The sequence below is a fragment of the Dendrobium catenatum genome, unplaced genomic scaffold (genome assembly GCF_001605985.2).
Source record: "Dendrobium catenatum unplaced genomic scaffold, ASM160598v2 original_scaffold_254917, whole genome shotgun sequence".
Classification (NCBI taxonomy): Eukaryota; Viridiplantae; Streptophyta; class Magnoliopsida; order Asparagales; family Orchidaceae; genus Dendrobium; species Dendrobium catenatum.
The window spans coordinates 1,236,763-1,263,088 of NW_021573316.1; the positions used below are offsets into that span (position 1 = coordinate 1,236,763).

General features: G+C 33.3%; 4 protein-coding genes across 5 annotated transcripts in view; all 4 read right to left on the reverse strand.

The window, feature by feature from the left end:
- Positions 1 to 2,381: 2,381 nt before the first annotated feature.
- Positions 2,382 to 2,903, reverse strand: LOC110103532 (zinc finger protein 36-like). Its single transcript, XM_020832292.2, has one exon. The coding sequence runs from the start codon at positions 2,901 to 2,903 to the stop codon at positions 2,382 to 2,384; it is 522 nt and encodes a 173-aa protein (XP_020687951.2).
- Positions 2,904 to 6,180: 3,277 nt separating this feature from the next.
- LOC110103528 lies at positions 6,181 to 11,318 on the reverse strand. The gene is made up of 6 exons (XM_028692692.1): positions 11,026 to 11,318; positions 10,845 to 10,938; positions 10,130 to 10,738; positions 9,824 to 10,010; positions 8,302 to 8,402; positions 6,181 to 6,482 (listed from the first exon to the last, which is right to left on the reverse strand). The coding sequence occupies exons 1-5, from the start codon at positions 11,100 to 11,102 to the stop codon at positions 8,377 to 8,379; spliced, it is 993 nt and encodes a 330-aa protein (XP_028548525.1). The 5' UTR covers positions 11,103 to 11,318; the 3' UTR covers positions 6,181 to 6,482; positions 8,302 to 8,376.
- A 2,771-nt stretch (positions 11,319 to 14,089) lies between these two features.
- Positions 14,090 to 23,765, reverse strand: LOC110103527 (casein kinase II subunit alpha-2-like). Its single transcript, XM_020832283.2, has 9 exons — positions 23,555 to 23,765; positions 22,121 to 22,250; positions 20,953 to 21,147; positions 16,447 to 16,604; positions 15,956 to 16,046; positions 15,725 to 15,790; positions 14,547 to 14,629; positions 14,332 to 14,395; positions 14,090 to 14,230 (listed from the first exon to the last, which is right to left on the reverse strand). The coding sequence occupies exons 1-9, from the start codon at positions 23,638 to 23,640 to the stop codon at positions 14,105 to 14,107; spliced, it is 999 nt and encodes a 332-aa protein (XP_020687942.1). The 5' UTR covers positions 23,641 to 23,765; the 3' UTR covers positions 14,090 to 14,104.
- Positions 23,766 to 25,193: 1,428 nt separating this feature from the next.
- LOC110103539 (transcription initiation factor TFIID subunit 4b-like) overlaps positions 25,194 to 26,326 on the reverse strand; it is a 29,945-nt gene continuing 28,812 nt past the window's right edge. For both annotated transcript variants that reach the window (XM_020832300.2, XM_020832299.2), the window contains exons 14-15: positions 25,772 to 26,021; positions 25,194 to 25,599 (exon numbers count right to left, since the gene is read on the reverse strand). In XM_020832300.2, coding sequence (XP_020687959.1) covers positions 25,409 to 25,599; positions 25,772 to 26,021 — 441 coding nt within the window. In that variant the 3' untranslated portion in view covers positions 25,194 to 25,408. The remainder of the gene's footprint in view (positions 25,600 to 25,771; positions 26,022 to 26,326) is intronic.

Sequence of the window (26,326 nt, forward strand, 5' to 3'; positions counted from 1 at the left end):
ATTTATAGGAAAATTAAATTTTACAATTTAGCACTCGTATTTATGAAAAATTATCCTTATCTTTGTTTTTTAATGGGATTTAAAAAATATCATTTAATTTGTATATATTAATAAATTACATATTAAAATTTTAGTAACTTTAGCTTCTATTTTATATCAAAATATATGTATAAAAATATTATCTTTCATTCTAAAAAAATAATATTAGTGATATTTTTATATGATTTAATATTTATATTTTGATATAATTAAATATCAAGTTTAGGGATTAGATATATAAATATTAATTAATTATATGATGTGTATGTAAATTTTTATTTATAAATTATCTTTTTTATTTTTTTAGCTCTAAATTAATTTAGAGAACATTGACTTTACATACAAAAAAGAAATTTATCACTATATCTTACTCAAATTTTTTTTATCATGATGAGTTTTAAAATTATTAAATTTATTTAGAGAATAGTGCTAATAAAATTTTGATTAAAGTTTTATATATTGCACTTATCTCAAAATATATTTAATGTTTATGAGACCCATCATGACTAAAATATAACATAATAATCTAAATTATATATTATTTTCTTTTTTGGGCCTTATAATACTCAATATAGTATTTAATGAATCAATATATAGCCGACTTAAATTCATAGGATTGAACTCGAGCTTGAATTAGAACTCAATCAATTATTCAATATCAAATTATAGATGAACCAAGCTTGATTTGACTCGCTTACACTTTAGAATAATTTATTGTGAGTATAGTTTAGGAATCTTGTTATGGGTTAGAAAAGACGAGAGGATACTACATGCTTGAGTTCATAATAGAATAGATGAGTAGGTGATAAATAGAAGTAAGCCTATCTTGGAGATGAGAAATTATTTTGTGTGGAGGCCAGATGCAGAACATCATTCAGAGACCAATCATAATGCACCACATAAGCGTTACATAGCTGCGGACTAATCGAAGGGGTGATGTGGCGCATTCTGATTTGTTTATGGGAGGCGTTTGGTGTTCGCACAAAATAATTAATCCTCAGAGAGAGAGAGAGAGAGAAATGAGGAGGTCAAAAGAGGATTCAAATGAGAAGTCATCGTTACTTCACATCACTTATCAATAACCCTACTACAGACCATATTCATCTATTTATTGAAGATGACTCCTCAATATGTACAATGAAAAGAATACATGCAAAACATCGCGACCACCAAAGCATGAAATTGCTCGTTATCGTATTCTTGATTGTCTCCTATCAACAAATAATAACAAGCAATATTTTTATTTATCTATAAATTAAATATCAAATTAACACATAAGAAATGCTTTTTTTTCTTTTATATTTGCTTGATATCAAATGTTTGGATGAATAAAGTATTACTTTTCCCCTTAAATCATCACAATTGTATAAAAAGATTTATCTACACCCTCCAAAATTACCATCTTAGGTATCACAAAATATAAATGATTAAAAAATAATATTTCTTAAATGTAATACCAAATAATTAGTAAAAGACTAATTATAATGATAAAAATTATGATAATCAATTGAATAACAACTTTTCTATTAATTAATTTAACAAAATGTACAATAACAAAGCCAGTATACTCCTCAACTTCTAAACAAAATGAAAAAATAAAAATAATAATAATGTTATGAAGTTGGTGTAAAAGCCCAAACAGTACACAACTAATTCAACATGATCGTTTCAGTTCATAAATATCATATTTAACAACTTAATCTATTCAATATCAAATTATAGATGAACCAAGCTTGATTTGACTCGCTTACACTTTAGAATAATTTATTGTGAGTATAGTTTATGAATCTTGTTATGAGTTAGAAAAGACGAGAGGAGTCTACATGCTTGATTTTATAGTAGAATAGATGAGTAGGAGATAAATAGAAGTAAGCTTATCTTGGAAAATAGTGGTTTTAAGCTTTCCCAAATGAAGCTTAAGGATTCATTTGGGACAGCTTTCTTGCTGGTTTTTTAAAAAAATTTTAGTATAAAAATTTTAATTTTTAGATTAGAAAATTGTTTGAAGAAGCAGTAAAAGAATAGTTCCAAATGAAGCCTACGAGCCTTATCGGATTGATTGTAATATTTTATAAAATTGATTTTTTTGTTGTTGTGGGAAAAGCAAATTATCTATTCTTATCGTAAAAAAATAGCTTTTTAACACAAATTTTCTTGAAAAACAGTAAGAAAATAGCAACCAAACAATTGGTGTTGCTGTTTGAAAGATAAAAACAAATAGATTCAAATCTATTTGAGAAAAAAATTTGGGATTAGTTTTTTATAATTGATGAACTAAATTAAATAAATGTGATACTTAAAATAAGAATGGTCGAATAATATTTTGAGCTTTTCCGAACGCACTAATCAGATAGCCTAATCTTCTTCCTCAGTAGAGGACTCTGAATCTCCTCCTCCTCCTCTGGCGGCAAGTTCAAGTCGAACACCCGCACGTTGACCGAAATGAAAGAAGACGACGGCGCCGCCGCCGCCTCCCAATAATGCAGCCGCTTATGCCCACCGAGGGCCTGACCTGTCTGAAACCGCCTCATACACAAAGAACACTGGTGGGCTCCACTTCCATTTGACTCGCCGACAGTTGGCCCAGCCGGCCTGTCCGCCCGGCCCGGCTCTCCCGGCGCGGCGAGTCGCCGGTGGCTCGACTTGTGGCCGCCGAGCGCCTGGTAGGAAGAGAAAGTCTTTCCGCAAACAGAGCATTGATACAGAGGAACAGAAGGCTGGCTCATTATACAGCTGCCTCCGGCGGCGAGGTTGAAGAGGCAGAGGGCGACGCTTTCCTCGGCAGTAACCGGCGGCGGATGGTTGGGGGAGGGAGAAGGCGAGGGGAGAGGAGAGAAGAAGCTTAAAAAGGCTTGTGTGGCCATCTGTTGAATGAAATTAAGATGGAAAAATACTAACTTGTTGACAGAATTATTGAGCTTTTATATGCTCTGAGGGAGAGAGAGAGATTTTCTGCGCTTACCAAGGAAAGGCAAAAAGCCTTGGCTGGCGGCTGTAGAAGTTCGCCGGATAATTGAGACCAGTGTACAAGTAGAAAGGGTCAAGATAGTTGGTTTGAACTAATTAAATTAAATTAAGGCTTTATTTGAAACAGTTTTCTTACTGTTTGGCAAAAGCTTCTTTTTAATCCAAAGCTCTTAAAAGTAGGAAAAAGTTGAGGTCTAAAGATATTCTAAATGAATTCTAAGATTTTGTTCGAGATCATTTTTTTAACTATTTCCGGTGTTTTAAAAAAATTGGATTAAAAATTACTTCTAAAAATAATTTTTTGTGGAGAAAATGATTTTTTAAAAATATCGTAGATATTATAAATACTTTTTTTATATAAAAAAAAAATCTAATTTGAATTATCTTTAAACTATCACACATTAATAATTTTATCTATTTGATATATCATCAAAAAATTATGTTGATTGGGCACAAATCCGGAAGCAAAATAAAGTTGAAAATTTCAAAAATTAAATTGAATACCATATGTACTATGATTTCAACAAACTTATAGTCAAACTGGACATCTCGGAAATATGAACCCAGCGACACCAGATTCTAGTCAATCCGAGCCCAAATGAGTACAAATCAAAGATCCAAAGCACATTTGAACGGTTAAATCTATAATTTGGATTACCAAACAGTTTCTAAACGTTGCATGCTTATAGTCGAATCGAGCAGCTTTACGAGACGAAGCCAACAAGCCCAAGATCATTGAATTATGATATCATTAAGACATTCAAATGCCTAATAAACGCACCATGATCAAGGGATTCAACATCGGCCGTCCATTCAAACCTCTCCCATTTTACTGATCTTCCTTCTATTTACTAGCAATGCCACTATCAAAAAATTATAAATAGATCCCTCTTTCATCATTGAGAGGGGAGGAAGAAGGAGGCTCAAGCAAGAAGAGAAAGAAGATAATGAAAAGTTTTATTGCCACCAGACTCCTCCTCGTCCACCTCACGGCCACCGAACATTCGTCATTCGTCGGACTTCTACCCAACGCCAGATTTCTGCCAGTCCCTAGACTTTTGCCCATCACCAAACTTTCGTTGGAGTTCTACTCGACGTCAGACTTCCGTCGAACTCTTACTTGATGTCGGACTTCCGCAAGTTGCTAGACTTCTGCCCGTTGCCAGACTTTCGTTGGACTTTTACCAGACACAGGACTTCCGCCTGTCACCGAATTTCTACCCGATTTCGGGCTTTCGCCCATCACCGAACTTCTACCTGTCGGCAAACTTTCGTCAGACTTCTACCCGACGCCGAAATTTCATCAGACTTCTACCCAATGCCGGACTTCCGTCCATCGTTGAACATATGCCTAACACCATACTTCCGACCTCTGTCGCAGGCTGACTACGATCCATCCAATCTCCTTCAACACACAAAAATCTTTCTGACAACTATCGCTCGCCAAGTACGATCCTCCTGATTTTCGTCGCTAGACAATAATCTTTCTAACCAATGTCGCCCGCCGACTACGGTCCTTTCGACCTCCATAGCTATATTGCGGTCATTCCGACATTTATCGTTAGACAACAGTATTTTATTACCACCGGCGTCCGCTGACTACGGTCCCTCTGACCACCGTCACCAAACTACAGTCTTTCAAACTTTCGTTGCATACTGACTGTGATCCTGCCGACCAAACAAATATATCAATATTGATTCTTCCAATTTCCACCATGTAATGCATTCTATGTGATGTATATTTATTGCATCAAGCCAAGGCCTTCCCTCCAATAAAAAGCCTCATTTGTAATCAACTGGAAATACGAGTAAATTCATTCAAATTGTGTTAGGCCCTATGAGTTTTCCCATTTTTAGAATTTGTAATCAACTGCTAATTATTTTAGAATAGGAGTTGGGAAGCAAATTATATTTACAAAAAGTAATTTGAAATAATAAATAAATTTGTGGTGTATGAATCATAATTTGCAAATGTACAAATATTTATTAACATATTATAAAATTTTCAATAAGAGAAATATTTGTAACACAATTAGGTTTGCAATAAGACAAAAAGAGAAATATTTGTAAATTTATAGGTGCCATAGGTGGTCAACTGGAAAAAAAGGTAGCCAGTAGAAAGTTCTGAAGGGGGCTTTCCAAGTAATATTGGGTTTGTATGGGGATGAGAAAGAAAATTGCATTCGTTAAATTTAAATGATGAGATGAGCTAGTAAGAGAAAAGTTGAGGTCAACAAAAATATTAGAAGTCAAAAGCACGTGAGGTTCGAACAGCGTTCCAATCCCCACGTGCTCTTATTGTTGTAGAAGAAGTCAAAGATGGCCTGCTCTGTCCTTTGGGCTCTCTCGGATGCCGGAAGCCTGCCCAGAGTACGGCCCAGATACAGGCCCAAATCGCTAACTAATCCAATGGGTGGGTGTTAAATATTATCTTAACATGGTATTGTTATTTATTTAAAGGAAAATATTATTTATTTAAAATAATCTATGTTGATTATGTGCATGTTCAAATTCAGAACCAATTTTGATGCAGAAAAATAAAATATTTATTTTTTTTATCTATTTTCAAATATTATAATTTATCATATTTTTAAGACTGACTATTTATTAATTATTTATTTAAAATTTGAATAAGGATCCCCCCCCCCACTTTATTATAATAAAAACAATACATCTATACAACAAATAATATAATTAAAATGTATACATTTTTAATTACCATATAGCATTCATTACTCACAAGAACAAATGTCAACAACAACATTAAGCTTTTATCCTGCTACATGGTATTGTCCACATGAATCATTTTTTTTCCATTAATCTTATTAAGCATCAAATTCGCATTTAAATTTAATAAAAAAAATCAATTTTAATATTTTCTAGTCAAATCTTTTTAGGTCTACATCTGCCTTTCTTAACATAGGACAAATCCAATACATCTACTCTCCTAATCAGGCCATAAGAAGTTCGAAGTTTTGTGTCCAAAGCATCTAAGACGACTCTCTCTAATCCTATATGTTAGTGGAGCTATTCCAACAATTTCATGTACATACTCATTTCACATTGTCTCTAAAAAAGCGAAGACACTCATACACCTAAGCATCTTCATCTCTGAAATACTTAACTTAATACTTCTCTTTTAATGACCAACATTATACATCATAAAGCATTGTAGGTCTCTACATTGTGCGCCATATAAAACATTATATTTGGTCGAACCGCCTTGCATAAGAACAACTGTCAAATGAGAAAAATTGCCCTGAAAAAAAAAAAATACACAAGTTCATAGGTTCTTAACAGATATTATATATATTATTTACATTTGCATCAATGCCATATTCAAACAATAACTTCCTTAATGAATGAGAAGACAGTGAGGAATTTTTTTTTTTTTAATTACTGACAAAGATGAGAAATGAAGCAGAAGCAGCATTTTTGGCTGGGCAGAACCTTTTAATTTGCTGGTTTTCTGAAACCTGAAACAATAAACATATACACATTCGAGTGAGACCATATAAGAGATCACCGACTTTTCAGTCCGTATGACTATAAAACTGTAGGACTTAGGCTATGTTTGGTAAGGTTTTCTTACTGCTTCTTCAAGCAGCTTTTTAATATAAAAATTAAATTTTTTATACTAAAAAGCTGTTTTAAAAAAGCAATAAAAAAGCTGTCCCAAACGAAACCTTAATGCAATGTCAAAGATCCAGCTTTTCCTCTCACTGAAATTTGAATGCTGCAGATATAAATCTATGATAAGTAAATTAAAGCAATTCAATATCCTAATAACTCTCCAAATCTCAGCAGGAATCTCATCTAGACATAGAGCCTTTGTTTATGCATATTTTTCAAAGCTAATTTCACAATAATTTTGGATCAATGCACAATATACTTCACTGTATTGTTCGTTATCCTCTAGAAAAATAATTTCTTTCTAAAAAATCCTAATTTAATAATTTAATAAAGTAATATTTATATCTTTCCTAAATATCTTCATATTTAGCCAAAGACTGTAGGTTCACTCTTAATGCACATCCCTCGATCTCTTATCTCGTCTTCGTTATATATTTACATCCCATTAGGGCAGTTAAAAAAAGCAAGTCATTGGCAAGCAACTCGTGCTTGGCTCGTTAAGAAGCTCGTGTTTGATTTGTTTGTCAAATAAGCAGGCCGAATTTAATAGATTTTTGTTCAATAGTATTTGAATGATTATTGACTAAAAAAATAGAAATATCATTAATTCTACATTTTTAGAATTACTTAATGTTGTGAAAATGGGACCGGACAACGAACCAGAAGAAACATATGTTCAACTAGATGAACCGGCCAGTCCGGTCCAGTTTTAAAAACCTTGGATTTACTAATTGATTAGTAGATAATTAGAATGATTATATTGTGTTCAACTCATTATTTATTTATTTTAATTTGTTCAAAATTGACTTATGTTCAGTTTGATTTCTAACGAAGCAAACAAAGACATGTTCACCAACAATTTAAAACATGAGCCAAACACAAACATACCAAATTTCAAATGAGCCAAATACGAACAAACTATCATCTCGTTTGTACCCCAAAACAATATGCATTTCATAAAAATCATCTAAAACTACAGAAATTAAGAAAAACAAAAGATATGAAGTTTTCCATATTAAATCATTGTAACCGGTGCCAATTCGAGTTGATAGATCATATTTAAGTTCGATCAAAGTTTACCTGATCAAAATCATCTTGAGAAGAATATGACCCGTTTATAATATAGGTCAAAAGGTTTGATGCGTGCCTAACCCAAACCAAACCACGTAAGTATCTAAAATGTTATTTATTTGAATCATGCAAACTTTTGGATTCATGTAGCCGACCTCACGTAGTGGGATAAAGGCTTGAGATTGTTGTTGTTGTTGACCTAATAAACTCAGCCTAATGATATACATATCTATTTTAATGATGTGTTTCTAGCTTTTTAAAACCGAAACCCAAATAGTAATCAAGTCAATCGAAATAGACCCGAATAGTAATCAAATCAACTTGAAGCTAGATTTTTTGAGATGGGGCTCAAGTTAAGTTATTGTGTCGTTTCATTTATTAACATCCCTACATTCTATCATCATTAGCATTGTCTATTTGGGGACAACTTGTGACCGATTTTATGTTGCCAGAATTATGTAAGGAAAAAAAAAAAAAACAGTTTCCCAAACAAGATGGCAGTAGAAGTTCTTGAGAGACACAATTCGAATTTCAGTACAAACTTAAGAACATATTGTTAATAACAAATTCTGTGGAGGAAATGATACTTACCTCGTGTACTGCTAAATGTAAAAGTCAAGTCCCAAGAATCAACTAGTAAAAGGCTGAGTACAGACTTTAATTCCTTTAACTTGCATGCAATACAAAAAGAACTGTCAAGATAAATCAGATTGTTAGAATCTGAAAAATGTGGATTCAAGCAAAGGAAAAAAAATTGCATGATTCAAACAAAACAGTTAATATCAAATAATTTCAGATAGGAATGCAAACGAATCAATATGCTTCAAAAGTTACTTGTAGCTTAGCTAGATTAAAGCTCATTTACAATCATTTAATCAACTAGTCAAACAAGCACGAAAGTCTTTATATATACTTGATTGATAAACGAACAAGCTTGAGTAGCTCGGTGCTCAGTTCGTTTGTGATCATGAAACTATCATTTAAAGCTCATAAAGAAGCTTGCTAAAAAGCTTGATTGAAGATCGATAATACGCTGATTATAATTTATTATTAGGTGATTAACAATGGGTCTTGTATTTTTCTCTATTAAATTATTTTTGGGTTTGCAAGCATTGAGAATGTAATTAAACAACAGCATTTGTACACATAGATAACCTTAATCCCATAATTAAAATAAACCATGGTCAACTCACATTTTATCTAAGAGAAACCTTTATGATCTTTTTTAATCTTCCTGTGAAACTCTATTTGCTTTGCATCCTTTCCTGAAGCTCTAGAAAAGCAAAAGATGATAAACTTGAACTCAAGAGTGCTTCAAGAGCACACAAGAACCTCTCTAGTATGAAGAAAGGTCATTTTTGCATATTTTTCCTAGACTTTTATCCAGTACTTCCTTCCCACAGTACTATATAAAAGGGCAATAACTAGATTCTTTGATTGAACTTATCATATTATGTAATTTAAAATTTGGCAGTATCATTTATCTTAAAATTTAAATGTAAAATGAAAATGAATGATTATTATTACATATAATAGAAAGAAGAAAAAATAAATATAAAAAGAACAAATAAAATATCAGTTGCAAACTTATATAATTTAAATCAACACACACTGCATAAATTTAAATAAAATAATTTATACAAACTTAAATAAAGGATTCATAAAGTTGAATAATATATAATTATAAACACAATATGTGTAACTTTGAATTGAATATATATGCTGTAATCTCATACAAATGCATAGTTTTAACTTTGACGTTGCATTATTTTAATAACCAGTATCCAGATATAAGAAAAAAACTACTCTTCAGCCTATATCCAACATAAAGAACCAAACAGTTCATTTTGGACGAATTTCAGATTGTTATAATCTTAAATTATGAAACAGATCCCGCTAAGATCCTTCTAATCTGAAGAAAAATGATTTTTTTTTTGGACAATTAAGCCAATTAAGTCAGACTCACACAAACACACAATGCATACACAAGAATCGAATCCAAGACCTCTTGGTTGATAGCCTAAACTCTCAACCAACAGACCAAGATGAGCTGTACGAAAAATAAATTCAATTTATAAGTAAAAGATGAGCTGTACAAAAGGAAGGAACTCACAAAGTAGTAGGACAGTAACAGCGATCCAAATCATCATTTGAACAGGTCGACCATATTGGATTTGGTATTGGGACCTCTGAAGTTGCCTTTGAAAAGTTCCAAACCAATCCTGGTGATGCTTATGGTAAGACTCATCTGTACAATCGCAAAGACACTTCTTGCTCTTTTCATAGCATGCATTCATGCCCTAATTAAAATAAAAGGAAACACTGTCATCACCAAGCTATCAAACAACAGGCAAAAGCTATATGAAAAATGGTACTCAAAATCTGAAATTTATTTTAAAGATAAGAAGAAATCAATTACCCGACTCAAATGATGATTCCGTAATGGTAAGGATTCTTCCATATCTTCTTGACTCGGATATTTCCACTTTCTGAAACCATTTCTATACCACTTTTTAGGCTTAGAAGATGATTCTGCAGCTCTCAGCTCAAGGACACTTGATAACCTTGGAGGGGGGGAATTAGATTGCTCGCCTGATAATCTCAAAGAAGATCCCTCGGTCGAAACAGAATCAATCAATACACCTACTTCAGCAATCCTGCAGTGATCTTTCTCCCCCAATGACAAATCGTTCAATTGGTATGGAGGATTCTTCAAACTAAAAGAAGTTTCTACATCCATCCGGCTCCCTGCTTCTTCAACATCTAATAGGGTCAGTGACACCTCCTTCCCTTCAGAAGATGGACTTGACAAGAAAAGGGCAAGCTCGTCCCTTTCCCCTTTATCTAGACCTAACCGCATCAAGCCGCTCTCTTTCTCCTCCTTTACATTTGATTCCTTCAGAGTCTTCTCCACCATTCCAATCCTATCCGAAATCGCCTCAACAAAATCGTTATGCCGAGTAACTGTGTCTTCGCAAGCTGAGACTGCCTCATCATCGTGTCTCACCGTCCTTTCCAACTCCTCCAGCTACGTAGTCAAAACCCAACAGATCAAACTCCAAAACTTTCGCCACAAATCAGAGACCACGCGGAATTAAAAAAAGGAAGAAAAGAAGCTAATAATCAGGACTAACCTGCCATTTCGCGGTGCCTAGGGCTATATGAAGCTCCCTCCGCACTTCGGCTCCCTCCTTCTCGTGCATCCATCGCCGATAAGCTGATTCCATCCTAGAAAAGTGAAACAACAAAAGTAATCTATCCCTCTTCTACAAAAAGGGAAAGGAGCAAAACTGTACTACGAGTGAAATCTGATACCTGTCAGCCGATTCCTGGACCTCCTCGGCAGCATAGAAGAAAGGGTCCTTCTCCCACCGATCGAAAGCCGAGGCCATCGACAGCAACAAAAGATTAAAAAAACCCTAGCCCAAGAAATCCAAGATTAGTAGGATCGGAGAAGGTAGAAGCTTTCTTCGGACCACTGCGTCGGTCGGTCGGTGAATGGACGGTGGAAATGGGACCCGCCGGAGAGGAGCGGCCGCGCAGTCGTAGAATAGAGATCGCGATCCCAAGCCGGGAAATAGTTGCAGGTGGCGGGCCGCTTCAAGACTAGCGACTAGCGAGCGTATAAATATAAAAATTTAGTTGCTAAACATTTAAATATTAGAAAAAATAATTTTATAATATATTTGAATTTTTCTTAAATTAATTAAATTTTAATATTTTAATATTAAGATGAAAGTAAATTTCCATTACTATGACAAAGAATATAAAATAGATAAAATAATAATTAAATCAGTTTTAATTGAATATGCATTTTTATATTTATTATTATTTATTTTAAAAGATATTATGTTATTTATTAGAAATTATGGAGTATTTTTTTAACTAAAATATCAATTCCTTTATGGATCATATATTTTTGAGATTCCATAAAAAAGATGCTAGATTTTTGACTTCTTGTATAGATCAAATTACACAAAATAATGATAAAAAATTTAAGGTTGACTTAAGCTTCGTTTGAGACAACTTTCTTAATGCTTTCTAAAACAGTTTTTTAGTATAAAATTTTTAGTTCAAAATATTTTTGTGCTAGAAAACAGTTTTAAAAAAGCAGTAAGAAAGTTGTTCCACCTAAGACTTTTTTATTATTACATAAAGTAGCTTTCTAGTACAATAAATTTAATTCTTGTACTAAAAAATTCCTTTAAGAAATAATAAGAAAGTCATCTCAAATGAAACCTTAGAGGCTAAGAAGGTTTAAAGGATAGAACAAATAAGGTATTTTGTAAAACTAAATGCAAGGTTCTAAGCATCAATTTTGATTTTAGGAAAAACTGAAGAGTTAACAGCCTTGCAAATTGTCCAATAACTTTTCCAAAAATCCCAATGTATTGATGCCTTGATTAGTTATGAATCAATTCATAGTGGGTGATAATTTCATCCTTCAGCTAGCAATCTCTATCAATAATCCCTCTGTTCTTGGAGCAATTATTAGGTGTAGAGTGCGGATGGGAGAATTCTTCGCACAAATACTAGTTACCTAGTGGTACCCAGCAGTACTGAGTGCGAATACCGAGTTGGGTACCACCAATGAGATGACGTGACACATTTTTTATTGATCCCCGGACGCACTCCTCACCCTGCACCTAATAATTTCTCATGTTCTTGCTTCTCCTTTCTTAGTGATTCCCATGCTTTGTATGCTTCTTTTATCTTCATTCTTTGTTAAAGCTACAACTGCAAAGATGCTTGATTCAGTGATCAAAAGCTCTGATTGTTTGAGTTCAAATCAGAATGGAGGTTATTTTTTTTTACCAAAGAGAAGATTATGAAGCTCTTTTTAGAGAAAAAAATTAGCATGTGTAGACGTATAATATCGTCCGAAGATCAATCAGAATGTGCCATATCACTCATTTGCTCGATACTGCTCAGTATACCACTGACATGATTGCACCTCATTTACCTCCGGACATAAAAATTGCGTCCAACATCTGCACATAATAATCTCCTTTTTAGAAAAGTTTCATTTCTAAGATGGCTGTTAAAATTTGTGTTCCCAAACTCACTTTCAAGCATATAATCATGCTTATATCAAAAAGTCTAAACCTGGCCTGTAACCACTCTTCCCTTAAATTATTGATATCCTAAAACTTTTTTTGGCTATTTCTTTACTTAAATTATGCCCAACTCCTTCACAAGTTTGTTCATTTATATTCCTTGGTGAAGAGAGAATTAAATGGACCTCAAGTCTCTGAAGTATTAGCATGCCATGGATTTTAAAATTAATAAAAAAATATATATATTTCTAAACATCTCTGAATCTTAATTAAAATTTTACTGTAAAAAGGAAAAAAAACAAATATTAATACCTTTATTAATATAACATTTTATTTGCGATCAAGTTGTAACGAGTGAGCCAAAATGAATCAACAACATTAAGCCTTTGTCCCATTACGTGGGGTCGGCTACATGAATCATTTTTCTCCATTGTGTTCTATTAAAATCAAAGTCTCATTTAAATCTAATTAAAAAATATCATTTCTAATATTTTCTAACCAAATCTTTTAAAGTCTACCTCTATGTTTCTTAACACAAGTCAAATCTAATACCACTACTTTCCTAATCGGGGCATCAAAAGATTGACGTTTTATATGACCAAACTATCTAAGTCAACTCTCTAATTTTATCTTTGAATGGAGCTACTCCAACCTTCATTTCGTATCCTATCTCGAAGGATAAAGCCACTCATCTATCTGAGCATCCTCATCTCTTTAACTTAGTATTATGCTTCTCTTTTAATGGCCAAAATGAAAGAGAAAAAAAAAACCATGCCACTGAGCTGCACCAGCTGACAAAATAATCAACATTTCTTGTCATTTTCCTCCCACAGCAGCATTGAATTGAAATAGTTAACTCAAGCTATGGACTACTGATCTTTAATTGATGACAGAAAGAAAGAAATATATATATATATATATATATATCTGAACAAAATCTCAGCCTTGACTCGAGTTCGAGCTCGTTTAGTAAACGAGCTCGAGTTCAAGCTTGTGCCGGCTCAAATAAATATTAATATATTTAAAATAATTTTATTTTATTTATTAAATTTAGATATTAAAAAATTAATAAAAATCACATAAGTTTTATTTAAATGTTAAACATTTCATATATATAGATTAAGTTTTAAAAATCCTACCTAATTTTTAAAAATTCTGCATAAATTAAAAAATTCCCGCCCATGGCTCATGAGCCGGCTCGAGCTCGTTTACAATGAGACGAGCTCGAATTCGAGCACGCCTGTCAAGTTCGACTCGAGCTCGCTTTCCAACTAATGAGCCGAGCTCGATAAGAGCCTAAACTCGACTCGTTTACACCCCTATTCTAGAGCTTAGTTCTATAAGAAATCTAACAGAACAAGAAGAACAAAATTGAAAGTATATGAAAAAATTACCATTGCTTCTCGTGCTGTAAGCCTATCCTGATGATCGTATCGAAGAAGCTTGTCAAGAAAATCTATTGCCTGCATTAATTTCAAGAGTTTGAGAATAATTTTCAGTGAATGTACTCCATGGGAAAATTTCTTCTTGGCACAAAAAAAAATTCAAAGGAAGGGCGTACAACCTCTGGAGATACCAGATGCTGGTTCTCAGCATTGATAAATTTAGACCATGGTTTCCTGCTGTGCCTGCAAGCAATACACAAGCATGAAGAAAACTATAATGCAAACACAAATTAATCAATCTTGCAAAATAATACTTAGCAAAACCTATGTGCCCATTGTCACCTAAATAGAGAAACAGACTAAAATATAAACATTGTATTTCTTGATAAAATACCTTCCAACCAATGCCTCAAGATGAGGATCAAGTTCTAATCGATATTTGCTTAAATAAGCATTTAATTCATCTGTTCCTAGCACCTGCGAGAAAATGCACATAAACATATTTGATCAAGCTAGCCTAAGGCCTTGAATTATAAAAGAAATTTGTATAACAATAAAATAAACCTAAACAAACAATACTTTACATCCACACAAGCAACTCATAATAAGCATAGGTCATTCAGGTTAAAAAAAAGTGACAATAAGTTTATCACAAACAATTACATTGATATTATGTTTCAAAGAGAGGAGGACGGTTATGGTAACGAGAAGCTATATGTTAGACTGGTCCAGCCCCGGCTTACGCAAAATAGGCGGAACTCTCCGCCTGTCTGTACGTGTTGAACGGATGCCACAAGTTTTCGGGGGCTGTTTTGGAAGGATTTTTGAGGGGTTTGAAAGGGAAATTTGCATGTAGGTGCTGTTTAGGGATTTCCTTTTGATTTGTATGCATTAAATAGATTGTTTTCCTAGGATTAGGGCATCTTGAATTTGGCTGAAATTTGAGATCACTTAGATCTAGGTTTTCTTTGGGCTCTAGCGTCATCTAGAAATTTGGGAGAGATCAATCCTCCTCTCAAATAGAGGATCAAATGTGTCTTGGTATTTTCCGCTTCCTTTTCATCAAATAATACAAATTATCTACCGTTTTTGTAATTTTGTGCGGATTTTTGTGGAGAATTCTCACTATATTATGAAGATTGACAGAAAATACTTGGGATCTACAAGTGTTTCCTATCACTATACAAATCTCAATCAAGTGGGTGGATAATGAGGCAATGTTTGAGGGATATTATATATTATTTCAGTAATGACAGACATTTTTTATTAGCATCTCACTGATAGTAAGCTGACTTCTGAAGAAGAGCAAGAATCTTAGATAAAAAAGGGAGGATTGGTCTGCTACTAACAACTGTCCTTTTTGGTCAAAGGGAGTAGAAGAAGAACAGGTTGAGTTGGTTAACCATAACAAAACATTGCAGATGAGTGAGTTATTTTATTTTATTTTTACTAACGTAGGAAGATGTTTGATTGGGAGATGGGAAGGGGGCGTGGGCTGTGATTTCAGAGGTATAACAAGATATTACTTATGACAAGCATCTTAAGAAGAAGCACATTGACATTGATTGGTACCTTGGCAATTTTCACTAGCTGGTCTTGGTTATCATGTCCATAGAAAAATGGTTCCTTGCGAAATATCTGCAACCAAAAAGAAGGATATTGGCAATGTTACACACTTGAAATAGATAAATCATTTATAAGCCCATTTATAAGCCCATAAATGCAAATGATTAAAAAAATTCAAGGTTATTGTGATATTTCCTACTAGCGGTATTAAAATTTCTAGCCTGAGAAGATGCTCACCATTCCAGCAAACATGCAACCAAGGCTCCACATGTCAAGAGAATAGTCATAATCTTGTAGATCAACAAGCAGTTCAGGGCCTTTAAAATATCTGTACGGAATAAATACAGGCATAAAATCTTCACAAACAAAATTATTCTATGCAGTTAAAGTTAGTTCTTCCTGACTCAATAAGGTAGAAAACAAGAAGCAAACAGATTTACTTCTGGATTTCAATTTTATCATCATTAACAAAAACATTACTATATTCCCAACCAGTTCCATAATTAAGCAATAAACTACCCAGTTTAATACAGACGTATATCAACTATTAATCTTTCCAAAGCATGAACTGCGTCGATATCTCCTGAGAGCAATTATAGCCAAGAAAAGTAGGGTTTCATTTTCAAGATAGATCAAAATGCTGCGCAGACCAAAAGAAAAATAATACCATCAAATGCAGATAAAGTAGCAAGGCTATACACTAGCATAGTTTATATCCATTTCTTCACCTTGAAGCCACACGAACATTGTACTCCTTTCCAGGATGATAAAACTCTGCAAGGCCCCAGTCTATCAATCGCAGTTTACGGAGTTCATGATCAATCATGACATTGTGAGGCTTAACATCCCGGTGCATAATTCCTTGTGAATGGCAGTAATCTAATGCCTGCAGCCATAAATATTACAGGATGACATCCAACAGAAACAAGATTAATATAAAAGTGCATTAAATTTAAATAAATAGGCCTTTAACAAACGTAGAATTATAACTTAAAACTTTTCTCATAAATTTTGCGACCAATAGATGCATAAATCCAGAAATGAAGCATGCCTAGGGAAAATCTAGGTACCAGACCATAATAGTGAAAGTTCATACATATGAAGAGATATGTCATTAAACTCCAATTTTATCAATAGATAATTAGTACAGGCTAGCAATAAGATATTAATAATCTACTTCTTTTTCTACTTATGCCGTTATACATTTACTATTACACCAAAATTTTGAATTGACGGTGATTATTTAACTTGTTTTACCTCATCTTTCTACTTCTACAAAATTTGATGAATCAAAGTAGCAATCAACTCCAATATTACTATATCATGACCTTAATAGTCCACTTTCCTTGAATGTAGACGCATGTTTTTGACTTCCAAACTAATAAGGGTAATTTTTTTAATAATAATTGGAACTAAAAAAAGCTCAAACATATAGTTAAAGTAAAATTCCAGTTGAATAAAATCAGGCACAATTGAGATGATTTTGAACCGGATCAACATAACTATTCATGTGTCAGTTGACATGTTCATATGCATGCATGCATATGAAATTGAAGTCCATAGTATACCTTTAGATGACAATGGCATAGATATAGCTCGTTGATTCTATTTTGATTTTTAAAACCCATATGTCAGTAAAGGAAATAGGATGCTACTTAAAATCCCATTTCGCTTTAAGAAGATTCACTCATTGGCAAGCTAGTCTTATAACATGGCTACGGTACACATAATAAAGTTGATAAAAACTTTCTTATGCTTACGTTCACATCCACAACGACATCTAAGGCCTAGTTTGTTGATAAAAACTTTCTTATGCTTACTTCCATATCCACAACGACGCACCTAAAGCCTAATTTCTACCCAAATGCAGCTTCACCTCACCCGTCAACTTCTAAAGACATTCTGTATGATTCATTTCGGGACTTCTGCCTTGTTTTTCTTCAATTCCCTATTTACTGCCAAATAATGACCCCCTTTCTCGTAATCCCCGATTAGTGCATGTTTTTTGCTTAATCTGTGATTCTACTTCCCAGCTTACGACCCTAACTTAGTCATGTAGACACCTAGACTAAATATTTGTTTTTGTTATTTGAGGTTTTTCAATATCTTCCTTAGATCTAATTAATAATCTGCTGATGTGTTTGAAAGGTTAAAAATAGGAATAGCTAGGAGAGATAGAAGTGGAGAGAAATTTAAAACAAAATTAATAACATAAATAAGGTCAGTAATAGTGTGATTTCTATTTAGCTAATTTTTAACTAGTGTATTATAAATGTATATAATGCTTCTCTCTTCAAATTCTCTCAATTTTGAAAAGAGATGAGCAACTAAAATGCATACCTGACAAAAAGAGGTTGATCATATATGGTTCCTTAAAGAGGTTGATTAGAGATGGTATCTTAAATGGGCATAAGATCAAGTGAGGATTCATGATGGGTATGTAATGGTTAAAAGTAACATGATGAGAGAAACTATACTTGATATTGTAATATAAAACTAGCTTAGCAACAATATACTTACAAAATGAAAAGAACACTTAATTGGGTTTAAAATTTGGACCGAACAATTCACAAATAAACTCCTACTAGGAAAGAAAAATCTCTTTGAATGGGTTGTAAGATGATTGCGAGAAAAAACTTGACCTGACAAGACATACAAGTACTTATGGATGTATACATATATAAAAAAATAAAAAGCAATAAATTAAAGGGAAAATTGAAAAAATAAGATGGTAGAACTTGGAGGTTGGGAAGTGGTCAATCTTACAAGATGGGTTGTTTAAAGAGGAGAAATAGAATACTATAACTGAAGCAAATTAATTGCGAGATAGCAAGGGTACTTGTATTAAGAATTGTAATTTTAGGATTGTCCATTAGTAGATCATAAATAAGGGGACCCAATGGTGGAGGGAAGGGAGTTACAAAAGGTCTTCAAAGCAAGAAATTATGTTTCTTTTTTTCTTTTGGAACAGAAAAAATGATAATGTATAGTAGGAATACTAAGCAATAAAAGAATATCATGAAAACGTAAAGGCAAATGTTACAAAACTTCACCTGATTATGATATGTGGATCTAAGAGTTGCATAAAAGAAGTCACTAATAAGCTAATAGTCACATCGGCCATGATCAAAATGAGAATGTTATGATGCATATGTGATAAAGATAGAAATGATACATTGAAAAAAAGACTAAATTAGAGGCCATGTGAGAGAAGCATCTACTTAAATATTAGAAAAAACTTACATGACTAGAGGAGGATAAAAATGTACAATAAAGTGTATAAATAAAATTTATGTGGAAGGATTAGAAAGGGAAAAACAGACCACATCTAGATGGCTAGAAGTTGTACCAAAAGCTTTATACAAAGGAGGCCTAGCATTTCTTTTAGCAATCAAAATGGATGAATGAAGTTGGCTGCACAAAATTGACCTCTTGAAGATAAGGCTAATTATAGTAAATATGTATAAGTCTTATGTCGCAATTTCTTGGGATAAACCAAAAATTAGTGTTTTAGTGAAGACAGCTCCTTGATTTTAATTCAATATCATCCATTTTAACACAATGTAAGAATTTCATTAACAGATAACACCAAAAAGATAAGATGATAGCAAACTTCTCTGACCATCCAATAATGAAAGCTTGGAACCTTGGGTGACTCATAATGACTCTTGATTGCAGGGGAGTCTGAACAGGAACATATCATTAAAAAAATCATAAAATTATATCCATACCTCATGAACAAATGACTGATGTTTTAAATCAAAACTCATAAACTATTGCACAGTACATGTGCAGCTTTAAATCGAACATAACAAGAGTCTGGTGCAGCTAATAAACCTAAAGCACCTTAGGAGGTTATTAAGAAAAATTTAAAAAACATGAAAATATAGTCCACATTGCAATTGTTATTTTCATCCCTGTAAGAAGTAACATTTTAGACTTTTTTTAAAAATAATCTTAAAGAAATACTTCAAATGCAAAGTATTTGTACCTGCACCATTTCAAGTTGGTAATAATGACTCAGAAGTATAACTTTATATCATGCAACACCAAGACGAGAATAGAAGCTACCAGTGACAACGAACGAAAGCACAAAGAAAGAAAAAGATGGGTGAAAAAAATGCAAGGTAAAAAGGACAAAAGTTATTGACTGGTTATATTACTTTTACAGTTCTCTGGCGTAGCTGTTACTTTTACAGTTCTCTGGGGAAGCTGTTTTGTATGAGATACTTAACCCCACTGGCAAATGTAAGTTGTAAGTCTCACACTATAACTGATTTTGACTCTAGACACTAAGGACATGAGGTAATGAGACACATATTCTCTTTGACCTTTAACATACTGCAATAAAGTATTGGTACCACCACTCCTGACCACCGCCACCAACCTAATGCCAGTTCTAAGCCAAACGGAACTTACCATGCAATATGGCCCAAATTCAACAGTATTGTTCCAAAGAAATATTCCCTCTTACTAGCACTTTAATAATGGATTCCAGATTCCCCTTAGGATGGGGCAATACAACGTTGCTACTAGCCTACTATTGTTCAGCAACTTAGTGTTAACATGACTTTCCAGCTGCTTGGCATCAGCGACAACACATTCTACAACATAGAGGAACATTTTTTTTTCAATAACAAGTTATAATCACAATTCAAATAAGCAGGTATTGCTCTGTTTGACCCTTAAACCTTCCCCCCTAATCCAATCCAGATATCATAAAGACACCAACTTCCCAAAGGCTCTACCAACAAAATATAATTACCCCCTCCATTACCTAAATTCAATACAACTTTGCCAAACTTCACCCAGGATGAAGCCAAAAGTCACTCAGAAAAACCATGTTGAAACCTTTAATCTAGCATCAGCACTTTGAACAATACCAACTTAGAAGTTTATCCTTTAATATACATATGCGCAACCAAGAATCTATTCTCACAAGTTCCTTTTTAAAGGGCTGCTAAGTACTGATATGCTTGTTCTACTTCAGAAAATTCAACCTACTTCTGAACATGAAGCATACAATAATTTTGTGATGATTGTACCAATCTTTAATTTTCAAAAAGAAAATCACAAGGTTAAATCAGCTTCTTTTCAAATATTCATATTATGATAGCATATAAAAAAATATTATGTTAGCACATCAAAAGAATAATCCTTATAGAAAAGATAAATAATGAATATGACATAATCAAGTTAAATTAGAAACAATCTTAACAAGATTAGGTAAAAACCTTAAGAAGCTCATAAATGTAGTAGCGTATGTCATAATCTGTGAGCGTGGGGTACAAGATTTTAAAATCTGTACTGTTCACATATTCAAATACTAAGCTAGGGGTTTTAGAATGCTGGTCTCTGACAATATCAAGAAGCTTCACTATATTGGGACCACCACAAAGGTTCTGAAGTATTTTAATCTCCCTCTTTATCTGAAAATAGAAAGATAATTGAATTAAGTGAAACAAACAGCAACAAAAAAATGCAACTCATATGAACGCTTACTAATTAAAAAGGTAAGTGAGGTAAAAATAACTCATTCAAAAATCAAGTCTTTTGGACTATTCATGAAAGTATGATTGGTTGTTGGGTGGGTGACATAATATTTGTGTGCTTAAGTTTTCTGTTGGAGGTGAGTGATTCTGCATTGATCCATCTATTCAATAGCTAATAAAGAAGAAATCTTTCTTTCATGCTGAATTATCATAACATTACTCCATGGTGCATTTTAATCCACAACAACTCTGATCAACCCTAGCACAGCAAGCTAGAATGCATCATACCAAGCACAGGTGGTCCATAAACTTCAGTGAAACCATTGAAACTGCAGTGATGTCACCAACAAGGTAAGAAATATGAATGATAAAAGTGGCCTATCAACTGAAGAGTAGTACCAAATCTTATTAATTTCCAACATGGACACTGATAGTGTTCAAGAAAATTAAATTGTACATAGAAAATATGGCCAGCTCAGATATACCAGTTTCGAAGTCCATAAATTTCACCAACTGCACCATGACAACTCTTATATAACTGTGCAAAAGCCTATAAATTCTGGTATTGTGCACTATGATTTATTGTTGAATACATATAATCCAAAAGAAAGGACTCTCAAGAGTAAAAGGATAGCCCACAAATACCAATAGAAGAGAAGCATAAATTTCTACCGTGCGTACAAATTTCAAAGTAATGCTTTTCAACTTATAAATCTTGTTAATGGGTGACACATGCATATAGCATATCAGTGAAGTTGCAATAATCAACAATCATCCAATTCCCAACTAAGCAAGCATGGAGCCAATATGTTTTTTCCTAGTAAAAGAATTCATCCATCAATCCATTATAGTATATGCTGGATTGTATATCGATCATAAATAAGACATGCATTAATAAAGAAAACTGTACCTTCTTTTTCTTAACAGGTTTCAGGATCTTAATGATGCATCTCTCATTGTTTGAAACATTAACACCTTCAAATACCTCACTGTACTTCCCTCTTCCAACTTTCCGAACAACCTCATAATCATCTTGGTCACTGAATGAAAGAAAGGTAAGTTAAGACCAAGCCAAATCCATCAAGGATCTGTTAAATTTAATACAACAACAGCAACAACAACAACAACAACAACAACCCTTTATCCCACTATGTGGGGTCGGCTATATGAATCCTTTTTTTCTCCATTGTGTTTTGTTTAGAGTCAAATTCTCATCTAAATCTAATAAAGAAAGGTCATTTCTAATATTTTCTAACCAAGTCTTTTTAGGTCTACCTCTACCTTTCAAAGCCATCAAGCATGTGTTAAATTTAATAATGAGGGAAAAAATTAAAAAAGGTAAATTTTTTTAAAAAATTGATTAACAAATCACATCATCGCAAAATTTGTATTCGGCTAGATTGTTTGAGGACAATAGCATTCGTTGGGTCTCTATATTTCATTGTAATTGATTGAAACTGAGCTCCAAAACTAAGTTCTAACACTTATTTGGCAAAGTGGATGACATAAAGTGAGAAGAGATAAGTGAACTTCATGTTGTCTCTTAAAAAGACAAAAATCTATTGATCATGCCAAATTTCAAGCTTTCAACAGATGGAGGAAACCTGTTCAGAACCTCACAACGAAACAAGTTTTTGAAGACCCATTAAGAAAACAATTTCTGATTTGATTTTACAATGAAAAACAATCATACACTGCACACCCAATTTAAACTTCATACGCCAACATGCCATTTACTGCACCTCAAAAATTTCTATAGCTTACTACTAATAGTTAAAACCTCCACAGCTTACCTTCTCGCCAACTTATTAACTACAAATAAAAAGTTAGAAGCTCCCGTCAGATTTGGGAGGTTATCTTACACATCACACGGACAAGACAGCTCATAGAAATTAATCAAATATGAATCAGCTCTCCACCTAAAGGTAACAAAATTAAAAATAACTATTCCGATCAACCCTACGCTTGTAATATGACAGTAATTTACTGACGATTATAACGGGAGCCACATAAGACGAAGAACACACCGGCATGACTGCGAGACAACAGGACAGAAAATATCAGAATAGCCGGGCTCTCAGAATCCCAGAAAAGCGCGGTAGAACAACGGAAAAAAGGACAGCTCAAGAACGCATCGAAAACAAATATAAATTTAAGAACAGCATAAACATCCCCCAAAACTTTCCTCATCCAACCAACAATTCGTGAAGAATATAAGAGTAAAACACCACAAGATGCGTCATGCATATACAGAAACCCTAGAACACGGTTCCGATCCATGAAGACAAAACAAGAATAAATATCAAAGAAAGGAAAAGCGATTAGGCATGGGAAAGGGCTTTACCCCCACTGCACAGTGAGGGACTCATAGTCCCAATACTCCTTAGGGCGGATCACGTTGATGTCCGCGTAAACTCGAGCCTTGGACATGGCCGCCGCCCCTCGATCTTCCGATTCTCCCGCCGGGAGCGATACGATAAGCGATCGTCGAGATTTCCAATCTGCTATATATCCATTAGGAGCGCTATTCGGATATGGGTCGTTCTACCCAAAATCGTGCAAACAATTTTTTAAAAAGGAAAAATATCAAAATTTATTTAAATTAATTTATAATCAATATTATTTATAAAATATTATATTACATTAATTTTAAAATTAATTTAATTATTTTTTAAAAATTCATAATATACTTCATATCAAAATTTACTAAAAACTACTCTCTCTAATCATTTAAAAAAAATATTCACATAAAATAATCTTTATTTTAAGAATATTTTACCAATAGTATTAAATTTGATAAAATTTATTGGGTGAATAAAAATGATATTTTGAAGTGTTTTTGTTGACTTGAAAGTAAACACTCGCCATTAACGTATGATTTAGAGCTCAATCAGCTATGAAGCACTACGAAGCTTCATGATAGAGTTAGCCACTAAACTATTATTCTTTTTAGTTTCCTTTTGGATCTCTCTTTTGCTTTGCAAAATTGGATCAAAGAAAAAGCATTATATGGTGACACATAGGGGACGAGCCAGCCTCTCTTTTGAGAGAGATTGCTACGTGCAGAGACTGGATATAGAGAACTGTTCAATTTTATCTCTGTGAACACTAAAAGCATAGTTCATAGAGACAAATCGAACGATTCTCTGTCCAATTTCCGCACGTAATAACTTCTAATCTTTTGAAGGTGAGCAAAAATGAATAGTAAAATATATAATTTTATGAATGAAATATAAAAAAAATGCTTAGAATTTGAGCAAATGTATTTTATTTATTAAAGATCGATAAAATAACTAAAAAAACTTATTCTTTTAAGATCTTCATCATACCACCCTTGGTAACAACTAACAAGTAATTTTGTTGGCTATTGGGTGGCTATTTTAGGTTAGAGAAGGCATTGAATTGGATATATATTTAGCACTCATTGAATGGCAATTTTAGATGCAAATAAAATCTTAGCAAAAGCCATCAATCAACCCAAGGTTAAATTTATTTTGAAACATGTAAAACAAATGAAAAGGATTTCCATATAGCTCAAAATTATCTCATTTATATTCATAATATCCAAATCTAATTATTTATATAACATATTAGTCTATGTTAATACCCTTAATAAAAATCATTGATCATAAAATGTAAGTCATGACTAGTTCTCATTGAATGATGAAGAAGAGATGAGAAAGTCCAAATAAAATATTATCCAAAAGGGTCGTAACGAGATCTCCAAATTTTTTTATTTATTACAAATCTAAAGTAGCTTTTTAATACAAAAAATTTTAGTTTAAAAAAAATTATACTAAAAAAACTACTTTAAGAACCAGTAAAAAAAAACGTCCCAACCGTAACATTAATTTGGTACAGCTTTTTTACTACTTTCTAAAGCAGCTTTTTAGTACAAAAAATATGTAAACTAAAAAAACATGTACTAAAAACCTGCTTTAGAAAGTAATAAGAAGGTCATTCTAAAGGAAGCCTAAATGCAATACACCTATAATACGTATGAGCACATTGCATTTATCACAACATAGCACAAAGAAGTACACAAAGTATAGTCTATTTTCTTCTATTACACTTCTTTCCTCTTATATTTGTTAGAGTTCCTTTAGACCCCACTAGCAACCTTTCCAGCCTTAAAATGGTCTTCATGAATCCTATAAACTGGCAAATATGTGAATGATTTTGATAGCACATACCTGTATTAGAGTGAAGCAAGCTGTTCCATTGCAGAAGATTCACCAGCTTTTCTCTCATAGAGCCTGTATAACAAACTTGATTTTGACATTTGGGGCTCCCTCTCTAAGGCTGATATCACATCCTTAACAGAGATACTGTGTGGAACTTTAATATTAGACATTCCAGATTGGATTCTTGAAGTTTTTCGTCTGATTCCTAAAATGCAATAAGAGGAACCAAGATTTCGCGTAAGAATTACATTTTTAATTGATCCGAGATGATTAAGGCTTCGTTTGGGATGGCTTCCTTGATGAAAATTAAATTTTTTGTACTATAAAGATGCTTCTTGAAGCAGTGAGAAAGACGTCGCAAACGAAGCCTAACTTACCAGATAGAGGTGCTGAAGAGCCTTGCTGTTCAGATTCTTGTTGGTCATGCCTTCTGAAGCCTGGTATTGATTTATTGCTTATAGTTTTACCCGACTGAGATGAGGATGATCCATCTAGTCCTTCGCGCTTCTGTCGAGCTTGTTCGGCCATGAGCTGCCACTTGGATAGCATATCATCTCCACCAACAGCAGCCCGAGCGGCAACATTTGCGGCGGTTGTTCGCATTTTGTCGTCTTCTTCCTTGTTGACCTGCATGCAAATTACACATACTAAAATTTGAGATGGTGAAATTAGTAGGGGCAGATTTCGGTAGTGCGAATAACATATCATAAGACTATTTGGTTTCATTTGGGACGGCTTTATAGCTACTTCTTAAAACAATTTTTAGTATAAAAATAAAATTTTTGTATAAAAAAGTTGCTTTAGTAAGCAATAAAAAAACTGTCCCAAACGAAGCCTATATCGTGTTGGAGGCAGTCTCCTAATTGATTGGCAGCAATTATCCTCACGAACTATTTCTCAAGATGATGAGGGTGTTCTAGGGTAGATCTATT

Excerpts from the sequence above, each read along its gene's own strand:
- LOC110103532 (XM_020832292.2), bottom strand. The coding sequence starts at position 2,903 with ATGGCCACACAAGCCTTTTTAAGCTTCTTCTCTCCTCTCCCCTCGCCT.
- LOC110103528 (XM_028692692.1), bottom strand. The coding sequence starts at position 11,102 with ATGGCCTCGGCTTTCGATCGGTGGGAGAAGGACCCTTTCTTCTATGCT. Across the intron at positions 10,739-10,844 it reads TAGGCACCGCGAAATGGCAG|CTGGAGGAGTTGGAAAGGAC; the intron begins GTTAGTCCTGAT and ends TTGACTACGTAG. Across the intron at positions 8,403-9,823 it reads TGTTACTGTCCTACTACTTT|TTCTTTTTGTATTGCATGCA; the intron begins GTGAGTTCCTTC and ends TTATCTTGACAG.
- LOC110103527 (XM_020832283.2), bottom strand. The coding sequence starts at position 23,640 with ATGTCCAAGGCTCGAGTTTACGCGGACATCAACGTGATCCGCCCTAAG. Across the intron at positions 14,396-14,546 it reads CTTGAGGCATTGGTTGGAAG|GCACAGCAGGAAACCATGGT; the intron begins GTATTTTATCAA and ends TATTGCTTGCAG. Across the intron at positions 14,231-14,331 it reads AGCATCTGGTATCTCCAGAG|GCAATAGATTTTCTTGACAA; the intron begins GTTGTACGCCCT and ends AAATTAATGCAG.